Here is a 23,066-nt window from a genome sequence, read left to right as displayed (position 1 = left end):
CTGTCCTCAAACAGAGGGCTACAGGACACAATGGTGCAAGGCAGGCCAGAGGTGCAAAACCTCAGAGAGCTCAAATTCAGCAATTTGCTCTGATGATGCTTGGGGAAGAACTGATAACTTTTATTGCTATAGGGTGAAATCACTCCTCTCAGAGTCTCAGAGGACTGGAAAGCCTTAAAGGTGCAGTCCTCTGGCCTGGAGTCTAACACTCCACATCCTCTCCATGTGTTCCCTCCAGGCTTGTTGACAGCACTGGCTGGCAGGCATGGGGTGTGTGGTGGGGTCCAGTTCTTTGGGAGGGGAAGGCTCAAGGGTTATTTTCTGTGGAGGTTCCAACTCAGGGGTTCCTGGCTCGGGGGGCCTCCTAGGTGACAGACTCAGGTGTGAGGCTGGGGCCTGGCTTGATATCCAGCACATCTGCTTCCATGCTGCTAGTCCAGCTGACCTGGGTGGCCCTCCCTTTACTCAGTCAGTCAGGGCTCTGGGTTATTTGGGGTGGGGGACCTCAACCTATACCTAGTGTATTGGGTATTGGGAGTAAGGCAATTAAAAAGGAAAGAACAATCAGAAAACTAGAATGTATCCATGATTTCAAGCCTCCTGGACACTGTGGTGGCCAATGAAAGCTTGGTTCCAGGTTCTCTGGGGAATCTCAACAGGACCGGGAGAAAAGGCAAAGTGGCCAAAATGTTAGCACCCATCCATGCCAAGTGAAATACTGGATTCATAACCACAGGCTTTGGCTGTTGTTCCTCAAGCCCCAAGAAATGTGCCACATGCCTAATCTGTTCAGCTTAGAAATGGAGGTCTTCTTTCAGAGAAGCCAGTTGTTAATTGCCTGTAACATGATCTGGAGCAGGTTCAGGGAGCTTGTCTGACACAGATTCAGCGTTCAAAGATTCAGCATTCAGATCTGCAAGCAAGGCTATGGGGGAGCGTGGAAAAGCTCCTAAGAGTGTCTTGTTAGAGCTATGAGGAATGGAGAGCAACCCTGCTAAAGTGGAAATAGGACCTCCATGCATAATGGAATCTAGGGTTGTGGAGATGAACGTGAAAATGATGGTGCTCAGAGGCACTGGTAGTAGTGGCACTGAAGTCAAGGAAAGGATTGGCAGAAACACAGGCAACCCTGGCACCGCTATGACAGACACATCTGGATGGACACTGGCCATTTATTTAAGTGGAGTGCAACTGGCAAAGGACGCCCCATGAAGAGCAATGGCTGTCCCTGATATCAGCTCCAGTGCCTCATGAGCCAACAGACATCAACACTGAGGTCACAGAACAAGTTGGAGCATCCAGCAGGGGATGAAAGATGAAAGTTCATAGCTGAAGAAGATGCATGGTGGCCAAAGGGGAGCAGAGCCTGAATATAGCACTCCCTTAGATAGGCCTATACTCCTGGAATCAACTGTATTTCTGGAGGGAAAGTAGCCTGAGACACCATTCCAATCAGAATATTCCTGATAATGAGAATCCCATGGAGGTGCAAGAGGAGGACATCAGGGCCCAGTAAAAGAGGAGATGCCCACCTGTGAGGGGACAAATATGGGTATAAGTGCTGGCAAGGTGAAAGGGCAGGGCAAGGGGAGAAAAAGCAATCACACTGACTGACCAGAAGGGGTCAGAACTGGGTTTCACTGATTGTCTTTATGAGGAGATGATAGTCAAGGGTGGTAGCCTGCTGTCAGTCCAGAGAGTGTGTGGGAACATCAGGCAATCCAGACACGCCCAATCATGGTGACTGCTATTCAGATGATGCAACTTAGCACGAGCCTGATCATGGGAGCTGCTATCTCAACCATCCAAAACAGAAGGGAAACTATCTGATTTTGTTTACAAAAACAAGCTAAAACACAAAAATAAAATATAGCAACTAATAGCATGTGAAAAACAACAACACTAAAATACTTTTAAAAGCCTGGGAGAATAAAAATATTCTTTAGGCTACAGGCTGTGTCCCTCTGCAAGCTACTCAGGTTGAAGGGGTAAGTTAAAGCCAGCTGGCTCTTCAGGGTTTAGAGGAGACTCCGTGGGCCAGCCTCGGTCACCCAGTTTTCCATTTCATCCTACCTCAGGTGGACAGCTACAGGTAAGATGAAGGAAGCTTTGCATTTCACCCCTTATTTCCTCCCTTCCATTCTCTCACCTTGAAGGGGGAAAAGAGAGTATGCCTCTGAGGGAGAGCCACACAAAACTTGTCATTCTTCTTTAGAGCAGGAGAGCAACTGGGGAACATTCCTTCCCACTCTGTACCTTCCATGTTTGTACCTGCCTATGCAGTTCTGGTGGAGGGACTTCTCCCAATCCAAAATGCTCTCCTGCCTCCACAGTGACAATTGTGAGGGTAAACAGACAAGTTTACCTTTTGTAAGGATCCTTCCTCCACAACAAAAGGGAGATTAAAACTAGGGAAATGTGTGCAACAACCAAAGTGGGAAAAGAACTAGCAAACCCAATTCAGAAGGCGGCAAATCTATTCAAGCAAGAGAACATTTACTAACTTTTCTTCTCTCCTGTCTATCATGCTGTGGTGCTGCAGAGTGGTGGCAATGTCATGGGGACACATTCCAGTTGCTCGGCTCATTCCTTTGATGCTGATCTGTTTCTCATGATGGCAATAAAGATATTCCAATATGACACTTTTCCAATAGGCCAAGTAGGAGACACGACCCAGATCAGAGAGTGGCTTTTCAGGCGATCCTGCTTGTCCCTCTCTTCTAGAAAGTAAGTAACCTAATGGGAGGGATGGGGGCAAAAATCACAAATGTATCACTAATGCAATTAGCCATGAGTGTTTAGAACCCATCCTTTTAGAAAAGCCATACAGAAAAACATAAAAATGAGTATTCCATTACAAACAGCTACATCAAAGAACACTGCAAGGCATATTTTTCTCTAGTTTCTTACATAAAACTAGTGATGGACAAATTTATCTTGGCTTGCCTTAAATTCAGATTCGATCATTAAATTTTTTCAGGGTCAAAAACCCTGAGATTTTTCAAGAAAGCTTTTAAAAAATGGGTAGAGCTACCCACTCCCTTGCCAGTCCTCACAGCCCTTCCCAAGCAAAAAGTCCTATCCTATCTATGTGAAGGAGGAGAGGTAAATGGCAATAGAGATAACTCGCCAGAGAGCAGCGGTAGGCAACCTTTTGGGGCCATGGGCACATTTGGCCATTTGAGAAACTGCCCTGGGCACTACCACAAAATGGCTGCCATGGGAGACATGGTAAAGGATAAATAACTTGCCCTAAAGACTGAGTTCAAGGCAGAGATGGGGCCTGAGCCCCTAACACACTAAACAACTTCTTTGAACCCATAATTTTCAGCACTGACAGAAACGTTTCACATTGATCCCAGCTGCTGGTAAGGAAGTGTGTGTGTTTTAAAAAGTAGGGCACCTTGGTAGGTGCCAAGGAAGGTGCCTAGGGGTGCCCATGGGCACCATGTTGCCTGCCCCTGCACTAGAGACAGGAGATGCCTCATTGGCCTATTCAAAAAGGGAAATATGATCTCAAGCATGCTCAGGAACATCATTTTCTCTCAGGGAGCATGACATTTGGGAATTTTCTGCCTTCTACACTGTATCAAATGCAGAAAAAACTACACGTCCCATGCTCCCTGGCCATAATTTCAGGAGCTCCCTGGCCATAATTTCCTGTTCCTAGCAAACCCTCCTCACCAACCATTACTCATCCCTCTTTTCAGATGTAAGTTTTTTTGCTTGGAAAGGAGTGGGTTAACTGACTAGGAGGGCTGTTTAATGGTAGAGCTGATGCTTACTTCAATCTCAAAGGGATCTGGAGCAAGCTGAAAATGGAGTGAGGCTTTTTGAATTGGAGGAATATGTATTTTGAACTCTCCCAGGTGCAAAATTTGCCACCATCTCTATACAAAATGGACAAGTACATATGAAAATGATCTCAACATTTCAAACCTGGGTGAACATCTTAACTAGACAGGAAAGTAATTTTAGGAGGACAACTCAACATAAACAGTTACAGTATCACTATGTTGCAAACACCATGTTTTAATGATTGTGAACCCAGAAGCTCACATACAGGGTCTCAAAAGGGAATCCAAGATAATCCTTTTGATCTCCTGTCTTGCATGTTCCTTTTAATGAAATGTAACAAGCTACTTAGAAATGTTTCATAATATCAGCTCTGAAAAGATGCTCTCTTTTTTTAAGGCATTTTTAAACACCATTTATTGTTTAAAAATCCAATAAAATGAGTTAACCTTACTGTACAAGAAAGCAGCAATCTGACATCCTTTCAAATGTACATTCCAAGATACGTGTTAAAGCTTTTAGAAGCTGAAGAGGTCTAAGTATAAAACAGAGCAAGTCTGCTTGAAGATAATGACAATTTCAAATCTAGTTATGATCAAACCAACATGTACAGAGTAGTAGAAGAATCTCTGTGTTTCCTCTTACATGTAGTTTCACTTTGAATGTCAGCCAAATGCTGATCTTCACAACAGTATCCCAGGTAATCAAGCAGTCACAAGATTTAATTGAATAAGCTTACTACTCTGTCTCCACCCCTTCACAGGGCTGATTTTTCTTCTTCCAGAAAGGGATTTCATTTCTCAGAAAACTTGAAGTAAACCGTCAAGAGAACTGATGAATGATTTGCGAAAAGCCTACTAAACCCTATCCCCTGCACACATACACAAACACTTCTAGCTGGTATATTTGTTTTTAACATAAAGCTAGCTGTTTAACACTAAAACCAGCCAAATAATTTCTTAGTCTAGTTATGTTGAGGTGTCAGTAAAAGAGATTATAAATAACTATAGCTGTAAGTTCTTCATCATGGTGTACATTAAGTATTTGTATAGTTTAGGCCTCTAATATAGTCACATGACTTCTTGAACTAGGAACTCTTCTGTATTTCCAACAAACAGAAGTGTGTTTGTTTCTTGTCATGGTCAGATCACTATCTGGTGATGTTGGACTTCTTGGTTCCACAACTAGGGATGTACGAAAGTCACTTACCTTTCGCGGATTATGTTGATGGTGGGGGGGAGGCGCTCTGTCCCTCCCCCCGGAATCCTGGACGGGGGGGAGGCGCTCTGTTCCTCCCCGCCCCCAGAATCCTGGCCGGCCGGCTGTGCTCCACAGGGATTCTGTGCAGCAGCCGGACATCCGGCCGCTGGCTAGCAGGGACGCAAATGGTGGTGGCCGTAGCCGCTGCCGTTTGCATCCCTTCAGTCAGCCGTGATAGGCTACGTAAACATTTACGTAGCCTATCACGTTTTTTTTTTAAACCTAGCCGTGATAGGCTACGTAAATCTTTACGTAGCCTATCACGTCTTTTTTTTTTTTTTAAACTGGAAATGGCGGCGGTGGCGGCCGGTCGGAAGACTGGCCACCACCGCTGCCGCCGAGCCGCCACCGCCACCACCAGGAAGATCCGCCCCAGGTAAGTCTCGTCCTGGGGGGGCGGGGGGGGGGCAGACCGTTCCGCCACCAATTTCAGGGGGCCGAATGCGCTGGCATTCGGCCTCCCCGAGATCCGTGGCGGAACTCTCTGACATCTCTATCCACAGGGGTGGAGGACCCATTAAAATGGTCCTCCCCAGACGTCTTATGGATCCAAATGGATTCCTGAACACACTTGGGGATTCTCTGGAGCACACAAACGGCAACTCAGTCGAGACCCTGGTGGATGGGTGGAATGCCACAATCACTGGGGCATTAGATCAGGTGGCTCTGAAACGCCCTCTCTCTCTGAACAGGGTTTGAACTGCACCATGGTTTAATCCGTGGTTATGAGCTCTGAAGCAGGAGGTGAGACGGCTAGAGCGCCGGTGGCGGAAGTCCCGCTCTGAAGATGATCGGACACAGGCTAGAGCTGTATCTTCAGCCTATCACGTGGCGATGAAGGCAGCAAAAAGGGAATATTATGCTGCCTCTATCGTGTCCACAGAGTGCTGTCCCAGGAGGCTGTTCCAAGTGGTCCGAAGCCTGGTTGGTCCATTTGCTCCGGAACCGCTGGAGCATTCTAAGGCCTCCTGTGAGGACTTGGCAAGGCACTTCGTGGATAAAATTGGTTGGATCAGGAGTGTTATTCCATGCGCTGTGGATACAGTTAGCGAGCAAGCGGCAGCCTGTGGCAAACTGGTTTCGTGGGATCGGTTCCAGCTTCTTCCTTCTGATGAAGTGGACAAGGTGCTTTCATCTGTAAAGCCGACCACCTGCTTACTTGATCCTTGTCCATCTTGGCTCATTATGAGCTGCAGAAAGAGATTGGGTGAGGGGATCAGGGCGGTGGTGAACACCTCCCTTGAGGAGGGAGTGATGCCATCAGCCCTCAAGGAGGCAGTGATAAGACCGCTCTAAAAGAATCCCTCTTTGGATCCCCAAGTCTTGAACAACTTTCGCCCAGTCTCGAATCTGCCATTTTGGGGCAAGATCATTGAGTGGGTGGTGGCGATGCAGTTGAAGGCACACTTGGAAGAAGCCAATTATCTAGATCCATTTCAATTGGGCTTCAGGCCTGGGCATGGGACAGAAATGACCTTGGTTGCCTTGGTGGATGATATGAGGAAGGCTTTGGATAGGGATGAATGCTCCTTCCTTGTTTTCCTCGACCTCTCAGCGGCTTTTGATACAGTTGACCACAGTATCCTCCTGGACCGCCTGGAGGGGTTGGGCATTGGAGACACTGTATTATGGTGGTTCTGGTCCTTCCTCTCCGGCAGGTACCAGAGGGTAGCACTGGGAGAGGAGGCTTTGGACCTGTGGCCGCTCATGTGTGGGGTGCCACAGGGTTCTATCCTCTCCCCCATGCTATTTAACATCTATGTGAAGCCACTGGGGGCTATCACCAGGAAGTTTGGGGTGCGGTGTCATCAATATGAAGAAGACATGCAGCTCTATCTCTTGTTCAAATCTTCACCAAGGTTGGCCGTATAATCCCTGTCCAAATGTCTGGAGACACTGAGTGGCTGGATGGGGAGGAATAAGCTGAAGCTGAATCCTGACAAGACCGAGATACTTTTGGTGGGTGACAAGAGGAGGTTGGGGAATGTTGACCTGGTGTTGAATGGGGTACAGCTACCCTTGAAAGACCAGGTCCGCAGCCTGGGGGTCATTTTAGACTCCCAGCTGTCCATGGAGGCTCAGGTGTCAGCTGTGAGCTGGACAGTGCTGAACCAACTCCATCTGATATGGCAGCTGCACCCCTACCTTCCTGACCATCTGCTCCCATCGGTAGTACATGCTCTGGTCTCCTCTCGTCTAGACTACTGTAATGCGTTCTATGTGGGGTTACCCTTGAAGATGGTTCGGAAGCTGCAGCTGGTGCAGAACACGGTGGCTCACCTGATTAAAGGCAGCCGCCAGCGTGATCACATCACTCTGGTGCTGAAGGAGTTGCACTGGCTACCAGTTGTTTTCTGAGCCAAATTCAAGGTGTTAGTTTTGACATTTAAAACCCTATACGGTTCTGGCCCAGCCTATCTCAAGGAACGCCTCCAGCAACACCAAACAGGCCACTCAACAAGATCAGCCTCGGATGGCCTTCTCTGTCCCATCAGCCAGGACAGCTAGGCTGGTGAGGACGAGGGAGAGGGCCTTCTCTGTGGTGGCCCCTACTCTGTGGAACTCCCTCCCTGGGGAACCCCGCCATGTCCCCTCTTTAATGAGCTTCCGCCACGCGTTAAACTTGGTTCTTCAGGAAGGCATTTGGGGTGGGTTAGGGAAATTTTAGAAGATTATGTTTTAATGTGAAATTTTATTGTTTTAAACTCTTTGTATTATTGTACATCGCCCAGAGTGGCTGGGTGACCTGCCAGATGGGCGATTAAGAAATTTAATAAATAAACAAACAAACAAAGAATTAAAGTATAACACAAAGCAAAGCTCAATTTCTAAAGTAGTGTAAAGAAGTACAACAAACCTCCATATACATCCCACCAAGTAGTTAGACTGACAGAGTGTTTTAGTTCAATTTAGCAAAGAAAACAATGTTTGAACATGAGGTTTGGAATCTCTCAACAGATTGGCTTGTTGTACTTAGCTTTCATATAGCATTTCATAGTGTGCAAATCATTTCACACAAATTGTTGTAGTCCTTATAACAACCTTGTAAGGTAAGTCTGTATTATTTCTCTTGTATTACAGGTGGTGGAATGACACTGAGATAGTGGGTTGCCTAAGGCTGCCTGGTGAGTTCATGGCATAGGCAAGATTCAAACCAGTCACTAAGTTACACTAGCTTTCAGCAACATAGAAGAATATCACAGCTTACAGCACCACATTACATATAACCAATCGATATATTCCATATTTTTATTGCCTCATGTTCTTGAATTCTAGAGATACAACAAAATTAAAAGAAACACCTACTAGGAAACAGTGAACCCCTGCATAAAAGGAATCTAAACTGTTTCAAAATACCTCTGAAATTCTTTAGATTACAAATAAATACCAAGAGTTCGGCACCTATGAAGGAGATTACAGGAGCTCATATTACAGTGAAGTGACACAACACTTGTGACTTTCTGTTATTACCAAGGAACATACTTTCTCCTCTAGCATTTGCAGCTTCATAAATGCCAGCCTAAACAGATGGAAAGTAACACATCCTGTACACCAGCTGTGAGGAACATGGAGTCCAACAACCTCTGGAGAGCCAGAAGTCCCATAATTTCCGGCCATTTGCTATGTTAGCTGGGGCTGATGGGAGTTGGAGTCCAACATCTAGAGGGCTATAGATTCCCCACCCCTGCTGTACACATTAACTGCAAGATTCATTTTACTTACAGCAAACATTAGTTAATTGGTTGTGGTTAAGTTACATCCATTAAATTAAACTTACCAAAAAGATTCCAAATAATTGATCTAAGTTGCAGGTAAATAAAAAACATTGATCTTGGCTGCTCGTGTATTTATCCTGACGCATCTGAAATGAGTACAACATGTCCCTGTTAAATAGATTACCCCAATGTTGTAATATCCATCTTGTCTAAACAGTGGATATCCTTAAACCTATAAGTTTCCCTAAGGGTCTACAGCCTAACTGGAAAACAGCCAAGCCAGTTGTGTTTTAATGGGCAAAGCATTATGTCTGCAGTGCACAACTGTTAGTGAAAATTGTGTATGAGACACAATGAACCTGGAGTAAGGAAAAGTTCCCCACCTTCTGTTCAAAGGAATAGATGACATTAGGCCAAGACTATCCGGTCTGTGCATTTTTAAAGTCAGTAGTCAAACTATCAGCCAGAAAAACAAACATTTAGAAACACAAGTCCAACACCTATATTAATTTGAAAATTTAATCCACATCAACATGGGGTTCCTAGTTTTGTCAAACTAGTCTTGCAAATCTAAGGTAATTTGTCAAACCAAAAATCCTTTAAGCTCAGTACTATCAAAACTCTGACAGGGTGGGAAGGAGTTTACAGCTCTCCCTCGTCTCAGGCACAGGCTTCTCCCTCTCCTATCATCCAGAATCCTTTGATAGTTCAGCAATAAGTTCTAGGCCTTCCATATTCACAAAGCATGCACTTTTACGATGGAACTCCATATCCTCCAAGAAAGGCAGCTGCACTTATCGTTGGTCACTGATGGTGACCAACAATAGGTGTGGAATGTTATTCCTTACTGGAGACCCTCTAATAAGGTTATATTATTCACAATATAAAGTAGCCAATTTTTAAAAGGCTACACTATAAGTAGAAGACTCATTCATATAGGATTATAGATGGAGCTTTACCATCATTACTTCTTAATTAGCAATAAACAGATAAAATATTCTGCAGAATACTTTTAAATGGCATATGAGATCTAGTTTTTTTTATACTGCAATACACTCCCATAGCCACCTGCTGCAAGGCGCACTAGATATCCTGTTTTCTCTTGTTTCTATTCTTAGGGGGAAAAAATTAATCTCAAGAATTTTCATACCAAACAATTTGCAAAGAGCTGCTAAAACGTATCACAAAATCTCATTTCACCAAAGAAAGTGTCTACAGAAAAATAAAGTCTCTGATCTGTGCGACAGGCAGTGTATAACCCTTGACATTCATCAAATAAATAAAATTTATAAAAGGATATACAAAAGGAAGTACTTCTTCACATAGCTCATAGTCAAACTATGGAATTCGCTACCAGTGATGACCATCAACTTGGATGCCTTTAAAGTAGGACTAGACTTATCCTCCATATATATATGGAGGAAAAGGCTATCAATTGCTGCTGGTAATCTTGGCTGTATAGTATCTCCAGTATCAAGAGGCAGTATTGGCTATCAATACATTGCTGGGTAACACAAGCAGGAAGATGCTTCTGTATTCATATCCTGCTTGTGGGCTTTCCATTGGGCATCTGGTTGGCCAGTGTGAGAACAGAACGTTGGATTAGATGGGCCTTTGGTCTAATCCAGCATGGCTCTTCTTATGTTCTGTGGGAATGTTTTTTAATCCCCTCTTTAAAATTTCCAACATAGTTATTTCTTCTATTCCTTATTAAGATTACTTGAACTAATGTACCTTTTACTAACAGACATTTAGGGATGCCCCAAGTCATGCTCAGTTTTGCAACATGTAAGTTTCCCAATGGTGTTTCCCAACACCATTGAATGAATGCTTGGATTTTTCTTATTGTTGATTGTTTAAAACTGTTTTAGATATACATGTGTCTCTGTGTGTGCTATTTGTTTATATGTTGGTATGGAAATGGTTTTTATAATGTATTTCTAAGTTTTTTAATCTTTGTAAACCGCCCAGAGATCTTTGGCTATTGGGCAGTATCGAAATGTAATAAATGAATATCATAATATGGAAGAAAATGTGCATTCTTGACAATTTGGGTTTTGTTCTACAGAGTCCTGTGTTTCCAGGCTTATTCTGGTTAGATGCTGTAGCAGTCAATTAAATGTAGTCCTAATCTAAAACCCACATGTGACAACAACACTGTAGGTTATCCCCATACCGTCACCAGATCGGATCAGCATGTGGATTATCCCACCTATGTTTCTTTCTTCAGTTGATTTTTTAGCCTTGGGTCTATAGAACTCATTGCTACAGGTTTTTTTGTAATTAAGTTCTCAATTAGACCTCTCCACTATGGAATGTCGCCTCAACTATAAATCAGATAAGAAAAAGGGAGGAGAACCGTCCATCTCAAACAAGATCAAAAAGACCAAAAGGTTCAATAATGTCAATTATTATCATTGTCTGATATTCCTTTGAAACAGTGTGATTTATAAGTATTGTTAAATATTATTATTTTGAGACAGTGTATTCACCTAAGACCATTTTGGTTTAAAAAACAATTGTATTTATCAAGTATCATCGCTCTCTAATTGCCCAAATTACACAGTTTTTGGTTGAACCATTAATCGTTTTGACTTTACTAGGCATGATTGCCTTTATCCTTGTCAGAAATCAGTATCTTGAGACAGTGTGGTATTACAGTAAAACTTGGAATCATGCTTTGAATTTGTATATAAACCTTGGAACATATCTATGCTCTGCTCTGTACAAGTACTAATACCCTTATAATTGACATTATTGCACATTTTGGTCCTTTTGATCTTGTTCGCAGCCTCAACTATAAAACCCTTTAACTGCTGTCACTAGGATAAATCCTCTCTAACTAAAAGAAACTCAGTAGCCTGGTTCCTATGAGGTAGAGACAACCTTTCAAAATGAACAAAAAATAAGTCAGTCATTAATGGAAATTATTTACAAAAGAGTAACATGTCACTCTTCAAACAAATAACAGGTTGAAATTGCTTAAAGGTTCTTACATTAAATATGGTTGCTTACCATTCCTAAGATGAATCTTTCCCAGCTAAATAAAATCTCTCTTTTTTTTTCTTCAGATCATATTTCCCTAAGCTCCACTCCATAAACTAGAACAGGTTAGAAATTTCCCTAAACTTCCTTACAAACAGGAACAGATGCTGTACATCAGTCTTCCTCTGCCGCCAATTCTTCCTGCTGCTTCTGGCTTCTAGGATGATTCAAATGATTCAGGGACTACTTGCAGAAGTTCCCTCTGGTCAGACAAAAATAGGAACCTAAAATACGTTACGTACAACTTGGTTTGCTAGCAAAATTATAAATGTACTGTATTAAATTTAAAAGCATAGTTTATTCAAACAATAATTACAAATTGAGTTTATTTTTAAATGTTCTTAATTTTAATGATAATGTTATTAGCAAAACAAGTTATAAATATAACTTTGGGAACATGGCTGCTTTATGTTCCTAAAGCAGCCTTCCCCAACCTGGTGCCCTCCAGATGTTTTGCAGTGAAATATCCAGCATTCTTGACCATTGGCCATGATGCCTGAGGCTGATGGGAGCTGAAGTCCAGAATATCTAGAAGGCACAAATTGGGGAAGGATTCCTAAAACAACAAAGTGACTTTAGATCTGTATAGAGTGCTAGAAAAATAAGTATTGCTTATTTCCCCATTTTCCCCAGAATTGCTAATTTTTCCATACACAAAACCCCCAGGAGAACCCGTTTTTTTCCATGGCTTCAAAATTTCCAGAAATTTTACATCTCCAGGCATTGCCATGGCTTTGTTTCCCCACTGCTTCTTCCACCTTTTTTCTTTCCACAAAAAAATCTGTTGTGGGGTAAAAGTCAAGATAGCTACACAATGTCCTTTGGTAGCATTAGGGGCTATCTTTCTTGATATATTTAAAGTCCCAGGATAAACCAGTAAGATGCGCACAGGGACCTTCCATTGTATATGTTGTTCTCATGAAGAGAGAATGCCAGTGCAGACAGACATATATGGGAAATGGCTACCAATTTTTGAACATTAAATCTCAAAGAGCCAGTGTGGTGTAGTGGCAAGAGTGTTGGACTAGGAGCTGGGAGATCCAGGTTCTAGTCCCCACTCGGCCATGGAAGCTCACTGGGTGACTTTGGGCCAGTCACAGACTCTCAGCCCAACCCACCTCACAGGGTTGTTGTTGTGAGGATAAAATGGAGAGGAGGAGGATAATGTAAGCCGCCTTGGGTTCCTTGCAAGGGAAAAAAAAAGGCGGGGTATAAATGCAATAAATAATAATAATACATGGTCTACTACTTTAGCTAGCTTAGCTTTATCACTGGTAGCAGGCTTACCAGCAATTCTAAATACATAGATTCTCATTTTCTACAGGCCAGTTCAGCCAGCAGAGTAGCTGTTCTACTATATACCAACCATTCCATCTGTTCGTTCATTTAACTGCTAGCTACCCAGATGAACCAAGAAGCCATGTATCTTTTTTAAAAAATATTTTATCTGCGAATACAACAATAACAAACATACACAAAAGGGGGGGGGGGACAAAAGAGAGAAGGGGAAAAAAGAAGAAAAGAAAAAAGTATCATACAGTATATCCATGCACAACAATCATTTACATCATCCTTAATACAAAAAGAAAAAGAGGGAGAAATAAGGATTTAATATTTCCACTTCAAATATATGCGTTAATATAAGCAGTCCATATATTTAAGTAAGCATCCATATGCGATTGACGACCATAGGAGAGACATTCAAATGTAGCAAGAGCAGTAACATCTTCAGTCCACTGAATGATGGGTAGTACGTGTTTATCCTTCCAAGCCTGAAGAGTAAATCTCTTTGCAACTGCAAGGGCTTTCAGCATCCACTTTTGCTGTCCATCTGTCAATCCCCACACCACAGGGATATAATTTAAAAGTGCATGAACATCCGCTATTAACACAGACTTTTCAAGAACAAAATTTATATGAGCAATGACTTCCAACCAAAAGGAAGCCACTACAGGACATGCCCACATCATATGTCTCAATGAGGCATTATCATTATATCTCCAGCATCTGACAGAGCTAGCCAGCTTCTTCTTAACAAGCCTCTGTGGTGTCCAATATACACAAAACATCAATTTTTATTGAATCAGCCTCAGTTTTAAATATACAAAAATAGTACTACTGGAAGCTAGGGCAACTTTCCATTGATTAAACTGTATAGAGCATTCCAATTCCTTATTCCACTCCTCTCTGACATTCTGAACATCTATCTACCTTACTAGTAGAGTAAGGTAGATTGATTCCAAAATACTTTTATAAACAGGTATTGTAGGCTTAGCTTTCTGTGAAGAACCAATTAATTCCTCCAACAGTGTAGGAAGTGCTGAAGAACTCACTGCTGAAGGCCCATATATAGTCTCCAACAAGTGTTATAGCTGAATATACTGCCAACTAACACTAGATAGTAAATGATATCTAATCTGCAATACTGAAAATGTTAAAAACTCATCATCTGGTCCTATTAACCTATAATGTATAAATTCCACTGTCAGCCTATTACCCCACATAAAAGGCCATCTCTATATTTTCAAGACTGGATTCTCCCATAAAGTTAATTTAGCATGCGAATATGGATTACACTGCAGCTGAGAAGACATTGCATGTTAATGTCACCGCTAAAATTGTTAGTGGAGCCATTCCTTTCTTTTTAATATATTTAGATCCTAGAGCCATCCAACCTGAAAGAGGTGCCAAATAATTTGACTCCAAACCAACCCATGGAGGAGTATTAAAAGAAAAAGTTGCTTTCCAATCAATGGTATGAGTTAACAAATAAGCCTTATGATATAAACCAAAATCTGGAAAATTAAATCCACCCTCTTTGATTGCCAACTGCAGCCTCTTCAGTGAATTTTTTTTTTGGAAAATACATTTGGGGAATGTATAAAGGAATACTATGTAGTAGATAAATTACTCATGGCAAGACATTCATTTTAAGTATGTTAACCTTACCCCAAGTATTTAAATTAAGTGATGCCCGTCTTTCCAAGTCAAATGATTATTTCCACCAGTAACATGCTTATATTCAGTTTAACCATTTGCAAAATATCTCTAGGCACCAATATACCAAGTTCACTTCTGGATGCCAACACAATTGCCATTTAGTAGCTACTCTGGGTATCTTGATACACAGGCATTAATTCAGATTTTGACCAATTAATAGTATAACCTGAAGATATACCAAAGGTATCAATTAAACATTAATTTTGATATAGAAGACTCTATATTAGAGTCTATTAACCTACTGATAAATAACAACAAATCATCTGTGTATAAAGCCATTTTATACTCAACCTGCTCATGCACAAAACAAAAAATATCTTTACTTTGCCTAATTGCACATGCCAGGGGTTCTAAGCACAAATAAAATATCAATGGCGACAAAGGACAGCCCTGCGTTGTATCCTGCTCTAAACTTAAAAAAAAAAAGAAAAAACTTGAAAAAAATCAGTTTGTCATTACTTGTGACACAGGAGAGAGAAATAAAATTATAATCCATCCTAAAAATTCCTGTGGGAATCCAAATTTGTTCACGGTCACAAACATTAACTCCCAATATAATTTGTCATACACTTTCTCTACATCATGCAAAATAACTGCAGCCGAATCTGTTCCTTTAGAATTCAAAGCTATCAGATTATCCACTTCCTGTCTCTAGCAAATAAATCTCACTTGATCAGGATGCAGTAAGGTACGTATCACACGCTGACATCTATTAGTCAGAATTGCTGTCAATATTAATTAACAAAAGTGGTCTATAATTTGCACATTTGGTATGGTCTTTGTCAGGTATAGGGATAACTGATATATAAGCATCATATAAAGAGATGGGTAAAGTTCCTGATTCAAAAGCCATATGGTAAGGACAGAAAAGCTGAGGAGTCAAAAAGTCTAAGCGCGCCTTATAGGTGAACGAGCGAAGTTTGAGCTTGCCATGATTCTCTGAACATCAGCTCACTATTTGTCTCCCCTTAATTTGCACTTGTGTTTGCAATTGCAGTTTGTTTTGTGCGAACAAGAAAACTGCACAAAACAAACAGCTGCTTAACATGAAAGTTGTGCAAATGATTCCCAAATTTGCACAAACTTGCACAAATTTTTCCCAGGATTAAAGCGTGGGTGATTTAAAACACGTGCATTTCGAGAAATGTGCACATTTCGAGAAAGTTGTGCCTTTGGGGAGATTTGTGCATTTGGGGAAAGTTGTGCATTTAGTTGTGCATTTTTCAATTTTGCAAATGTCAATGCAAGTTTGGGAACATTTCTGAACATTTTCAGAGAATGTGCTCCTGTTCACGTTCACATTCTGGATTGCTAACGGGGCACTTTAGATTTGCAAACTAAAATGATATTCTCAGACATCCTTACTTATACTACTCTAGAGGGAAACCATCTGGCCCCAGAGCTTTCCCATTTTCGCATATTCTCAATGACATATTTAACCTCTTCCATCTGCAGAGACTCTGCAAGCAGCTCTTTTTGTTGCAAATTCAGTTGTGGAAGGACCAAATCCAGAAAAAAAAGTCAAATTCCTGACAAGTGCTCTCTAACCTTCCAATATAATTCAGAATAAAATTTTTGGAACTCTAATCTTCTATCTTTAAGGTGTGTGTGTGTGTGTGTGTGTGTGTGTGTATAATGACTATCTTTGATCAACGGAATATAATTCTGATTTTTTAGCTGCTTTAACTGAAATGCCAGAACCTTGCCACTTTCCCAATGCCTCTGACACAGAACAAGTCTGTGCAAATTCTGCTTCAGATGAATGTAGTCTATTCAATTCCTATTTAGCACATTGTAGTCTTTGATGGAAATCTGAGAAGGGACAAACTGCAAATTGATTTAATAAGGACATCACTGTTTTATCCAATTCCTCTTCCTGGATGTACGTTGTTTTTTTTTTAAGATGAAGCAAATGCAATAATCCTTCTCCTCATATAAGCTTTAGAAGCCTCCCATTAAATGGCATAAGTGGTTGAACCCTCATTAATCTCAAAATATTCACTAAGTTCAGAAGCCATCTGCATTTTTAAATGATCATCATTAAGCAGTGAAACACTGATGCACCAAGTGCCAGAAGATATAACAGAATTAGGCAATTTGATTCCTAAATGAACTGGACAACATTTGTGAATAACAGACAACACTTGTGAATAGCCTACCAGTGGCTGGAAGTTAATAGGCTGCCATAATGAATCAACTGGAATCAAAGTTGTTTTTAAAAGTTACAACTTCTTGAAAACATAATTTGCCAAAACATAATTTGAACAACAGAGTGCTCCAGTCTATCCAAACCCCTGCTAGGCTCTTGCTGGCAGTGTGGAAGGAAGAACGGAGGGTCCCCCCGCCTCCACATTTTTTTTAACTTTATGTAAAAGATAAAGATGGTAAAATGTGTGTTGGACAATATTACAGTTAGGTGGATCCACAGCTGGTTGAGCAACCATACTCAACAAGTGCTAATTAATGGCTTGGCATCCTCCTGGAGGGAGTTTTCCAGTGGAGTGCCGCAGGGGTCTGTCCTACGCCTTGCGCTGTTCAACATTTTTATAAATGGCCTGGAAGAGGGTGTATAGGGATTGCTTATCAAATCTGCAGATGACACAAAGCTAGGAGGGACAGCCACAGAAGACAGGATCCAAGGTTCAAACTAATCTAGACAGCCTGGAACTCTGGGCCGAATCTAAGAAGATGACATTCCAGAGATAAATGTAAAGTCTTGCATTTAGGTACAAAAGCATCAAAGACACAAGTACAGGATGGGGGAGACCTGGCCAGTCCATGTGAAAAGGACCTAGGTATCTTAATGGATCACAAGCTGAATATGTGCCAGCAGTGCAATGCAGCAGCTAGGAAAGCTAATGCAATCTTGGCCTGCATTAACAGAAGCATAGCGTCCAAATCACAGAAAGTGTTAGTTCCACTCTATTTTAAGTTAGTCAGGTTGCATTTGGAGTACTTGTCTAGTTCTGAGGGGCCCTTTTAAGAATTGACAAATTGGATCATATCCAGAGAAGAGCAACCAGGATGGTGAGGGGACTGGAAATGAAGTCCTATGAGGAATGGTTGGTAGAGTTAGGGATGTTTTGCCTGGAGAAGATTTAGGGGAGTGATGATAGCAGTCTTCAAATATCTGAAAGGCTGTTATGCAGAAGACAGAGCAAACTCATTCTCTATTGCTCCAGAGGACAGGATTAGAACCAATGGGTGGAAGCAGATTTTGCAGGGAAGCAGATTTTGGCTAGACATTAGGAAGACACTTCCTAGCAGTGAGAGCTGTTCAGCAGTGGAACAGATTGCCTCAGGAGGTGATAGATTCTCCTTCACTGGAGGTATTTAAGCAGAGGCTGGATGGTCATCTATCAGGGATATTGCAGCTGCATCCTGCAATGCACAGACTGCACTGATCAGGCAACTGGACTACATGATCTCTGATGTTCCTTCCAACTCTATGATTCTGATTTTCTAAAAATGCCCACCCATTTGCAAGCAAAGGAAGTAAATCTGTTTAGACCTGTGTCAGAGTTGTTCTAAACCATGGATGTGGATCCACAGTCTCTCCTTCCCCACCCACTGCCACACCCCAAACACGCCCTGTTTTCCCCCAATACAAGATCAGAGTTCCAACTACATAGAACAGGGGTGGGGAAATTCCAGCCTGCAGGCTGTATGCAGCCTGCAGAGGTTTGCATCCACGCTGAGCTTCCCAAAGCTCAGAGCTGTTGCACTGGGGCTTACTCATGACTAGACACACATAGAATTTAGCTGCATCTTGTATGCTTGGTGGGAAAATGTCCAATAATTACAAATTGCATCTGGCCCCATCTACTTTGGCCCCGCTCTCTGTGCCCTTACCCTTTTCCACTGCTGGAATGGTGCCCCAAGACTGTTCCCAAATTGGAATTTAGCCCCTGGGTCAAAAAAAGGTTCACCACCCCCGTTGAAGAGGGAGCTACTGCAAAAGCTTTCATGTTGGCTGGGAGAGGGACTCACTCCATTATTGGAACTCCCCTCAAAGAGGGAATTCCATTCAATCCTACGGCCCCAGGGACATATTCGTGGGACCATAGGTGACCTCTCACTGTTAAAGTGAGAATCCATCCTGCTTTTTTTTTAAACACTGAATTTTTAAAACGATAAATATAGGCCTTCAACAGTACACAGATAGATTTCAGAATTTTGTTTCTTCCTGCCACGTACCCTGGCCCAATTTGGATTTTTCACATTTCAGGGTAAACTATCTCAGAATAAAGTTGTGTTCAGCATATCTAATTTGTCGTAAGGCAAGACGAGCTCTCAATCACTGATTATGTACGTCTTTAAAAAACACACAGCACCATATCTTGATGCCCCAATTGTATTCAGAATGTTAAATTACAGGTCCTGATTAAAAGGCAGATTGCATTATCTCAACAATCTATAGCTCAAATCTCAAAATATACAAATCTTTGTATGACGGATCAGCCTGCTGATTTTGGCCCAGGGATTACATTTTCCTTTATTTATCCCACAGCATAACATTTTGAGCTAACAGAACCCAACTGAGCAGAATTTGCAAAGGCAAGAATGAGCTCAAAACTGGAGGTAGCATTTGATGTTGCCCCCATCAAGTAACCATCATTCCTCTTTCAGGCTGATGTGTTTATTTTCTCTCTCTACCTTTGGTGGGATGGGTGGTGGTTTTCCTGCTTTAAGCCATCCCACAGTCATAATCCTAGACAGTGCATTGCTCTGCTTGAAGCAAGGCAGAGGCCCTTTGTTGCTCAGACCAGAGAGCGAGCCTGTCCTGGAAGTTTTGACAGTGGTCAGGCCTGATCACATGATCTGTGTACTGCAGTTAGAGAAGCTCTTTGCTGGTCTGACTCTTTATCCTCTAAGCCACAGTTTCAGGGTATGCTGTAGGCTTCTGAGGACACTACCATTTCATTTTCTCGCATAAGATATTTACTATGTTGACTGAATCAACATAGCAGAGAACTAAAAATATTTGTACTTAACACTTTTAGATGACACTCTTGATGTGCTATGCTTCTTCATCTTAACCTTAATTTTTTTAAATTAAAAATTATTTTCTAAAAACTGAATTGAAGTTTAACATGTTTTCCCTCACCTACAAATGGCTGTTTTTAAAATGGTTGACTCCAACGTCTAACAGTGCTTCAACTTGCAAGGGTGGTGTACTCATTTGTCATCTTCAGAAGTGTCAGTCAATGGCCACTCTTGTAGCCCCAGGATTTTTCTCCACCATCTGTAAACATACAGTATTCACACTGGGAGCTGCAATGTTGTCTATACATACTGAAAACTGTTTGCATACCTTGATTAGGCAGAATCTCATTCCAGCTGATCACACATCCAGGACTGTGAAGAGTAACATATGGAGCTCAATTTGGTAGTAAATTAATGCGTATAGTTAGAAATTGAGCTATTAGGGCAACATATGCAAAACACGACGAGGACTGCCATGCTGCTTTTCTTCGCTTCATTATACAGCCTAATGACATGCACAGAAGTCCTACAGTGTTCAGTCTGTGTACCACTGAAGTTGCAAGTCCACAAAATGGAAAGTGGAAAACACAGCTTCACATTACTGAGAAGTGTAGTAAAAACAGCCATTAGAAAATATAAGCATTACCTTTATTAAGGGCGCAATCCTATTGAGATAGACAGTCGCCTCTGACTTCCTCTGAAGTCAGAGGTGACTGCCTATCCAATGCAGGGCATCTGAAGCACGGAGGAGAGGATTCCTTCCATGCTCAGGCTGCCCTAAAGTTTTCCTTAGACACCTGATTTTGGGTGTCTAAACGCGGCTTCGAGGAGTGGGCAGGAATGAGGCTGGAGACTGCATAGGAAGCTGTCTAAAACAGCTTCCACAGTCTCCTCCCCGCCCCCAGGAACGCCCCCTTTCCGCCCTGTCCGTGCTCCATGTTACGAGCATGCACAGGCATGGAGGGGCAGCCACTGCAGTTCTCTCTGCCCTGGCCATGAGGGGGAGGGAAGCATGGTTTCCCAGCTATGAGTTCATAGCGCTGTCTACGAGCTCAGAGCTGGGAAACTGAAAAAAAACCCTGTCTCCCCCAAACGCTATCTAGGGGACATAGGATTGCTCTCTAAGTGGGTAAAAATGAAACAAAAGTTAAGAAATAAAACTGGAGATTGAAAATTATATTGTTTGCAACAGAGAAAATTATATTGTTTACATACATTACAATAGGAAGCTGCCTCATACTATTGGTCCATCTAGCCCAGTACTGTCGACACTGACTGGCAGCAACTTTCCAGGGTTTCAGGCAGGAATTTTTCCAACCCTACCTGGAGATACCAGGGAGCAAAGCATGTACTCTATCACTGAGCCATGGCCCTGCACAATTAACATTATTTGAACCCCTGAATTCTAACTGGGGCAACATAGATAATGGGCCTCAGGTTCTCATGTTCCATTCATGCTCCCATCATCACTGATCGAAGGCAATTGGTAAACTGGGAAATCTCACATCTATTTAAATATGGGATCTCCTTGACTCTGAAAAATATAGTTGGATGAGGGGGTCTGCTCCCAATCTCAATTTCAGGCAGAATCCCACGCCCAAGCAACATTTGAACAGCCTACAATACGAAATACTGTACAAGACCCTTAAGCTCATAAACACCTATTTTATCATCTAAATAGACTGTTGGATTTAGACACCAGGCTAACAAATGCATTCAGCTACCCCCTGCAACACAGGACTTTCTCATGTCTCCAGTGCTACATATTGAAACTTGCTGTTTCTGAATAAGTTCCTGATGAGAGGAGCTACACTTCTGATATACCTGGAGAGTTACAGTGACTTTTTGACTATTAAGGTGTAATCCTATGGCTGCTAGATAGTGGCTAGACGGCCATAGGATTTTTTGGTTCCCAGAAAACCGCCGCCCCGCCCCCACCACCTCGTAAGAGGCACAGTTTGTCTCCAGCTCCGTGTTCATAAGAGCAGCGCAGAGTGAGGGAAAAGGGGGCATTCCTGGGGGTGGGGAGGGGACAGCAGAAGTGTCGTTATGACGCTTCCTATATGCCATCCACCCCGACCTGCTCTGGCTAGACAGCCACAATCGGCCGTCTAGCCACAAATGCAGGACGGCCGGAGTGCGGAGGTGAAGATCCCCTCTGTGCTCTGCCCACCCTGCATTGGATAGTTGGTTGCCTCTGAGTTCAGCGGCAGCCGACTATCCCCATTGGATTTCACCCTCCATGACATAGTAGTTGCGTCTGTGACAACAACAAAGATTCCTAATCAATCTTTATGATACATAGAAATTATTTTTAATTGTTTTGATTGCCCTTAGTTTGCTCATTCAAACCATTTATTTTCATTATTCAAATTCTGAACTCTTTGGGGGAAATCATTTAGTGATTGTTTTTGGTGAATTTTCTGTAAACCACTGTGCGCCCATGGATAGGGTAGGCTACAAATATGATCTACAGTATAACCATTATCTGCCAGAAAAGGCCCATCATAGGATGTAGTGGGTTGCTGTGCAGCTGCAGCAGTTGATACACCATATAGTCATTCGCTGGCATAAAAATTGTTAGCATCAGATAACTGATCAATATTATATTTATTGACAATAAGCAGCACAAGATTTATAGGCAGGGGCAGAAATATTGGAACAAGGATAACTGTTTTGTCTGTTGGCCTCTGTACACCACCACATTGAAGTTGAAAGGAAACACACCCAGATGGGAGCGAAGTCAGGACTTCCAGCTGTAATGCAAGGGACGTGACAAAAGTGGGGCACTAACTATTCAGGAAGTACAGCTAGTGACATACACACACACACCCATCGTTGGTAGCTCATAAGTAATGGAACAAACCAACATCATTTCAAACTTAAGGGTCACCTTTAATACCTGGATGGAAATCCTTTGCAGTCAATGACTGCCTGAAGTCTGGAACCCATGGACGTGACCAAATGCGGAGTTTCCTCCCTCAAGATGCTTTGTCAGGCCTTTACTGCAGCTGCCTTCAGCTGCTGCTTGTTTGTGGGTCTTTCTGCCTTCAGTCTTGTCTTCAGTAAGTGAAAAGCATGCTCTATTGGGTGGAGATCAGGTGACTGACTTGGCCAGTGAAGAACATCCCACTTCTTTGCCTTCAGAAACTCTTGGGTAGCTTTTGCTGTATGTTTTGGGTCATTAGCCATCTGCAATATGAAGCGGCATCCTATCACTTTGGCAGCATTCGGCTGAATCTGAGCAGAAAGTATAGCCCTATA

General features: G+C 42.3%; 1 protein-coding gene across 9 annotated transcripts in view; it reads right to left on the bottom strand.

Moving 5' to 3' along the window:
• KAT6B (lysine acetyltransferase 6B) overlaps positions 1 to 23,066 on the bottom strand; it is a 182,844-nt gene that overhangs the window by 18,107 nt on the left and 141,671 nt on the right. For all 9 annotated transcript variants that reach the window (XM_084845193.1, XM_084845199.1, XM_084845191.1 and 6 more), the window contains one exon: positions 2,505 to 2,736. In XM_084845193.1, the coding sequence (XP_084701319.1) occupies positions 2,505 to 2,736 (232 nt within the window). The remainder of the gene's footprint in view (positions 1 to 2,504; positions 2,737 to 23,066) is intronic.

This window comes from Heloderma suspectum, chromosome 3 (genome assembly GCF_057233095.1).
Source record: "Heloderma suspectum isolate Gila_16-S chromosome 3, 16-S_ref, whole genome shotgun sequence".
NCBI lineage: Eukaryota > Metazoa > Chordata > Lepidosauria > Squamata > Helodermatidae > Heloderma > Heloderma suspectum.
This window is presented reverse-complemented; position numbering and strand designations above follow the sequence as displayed.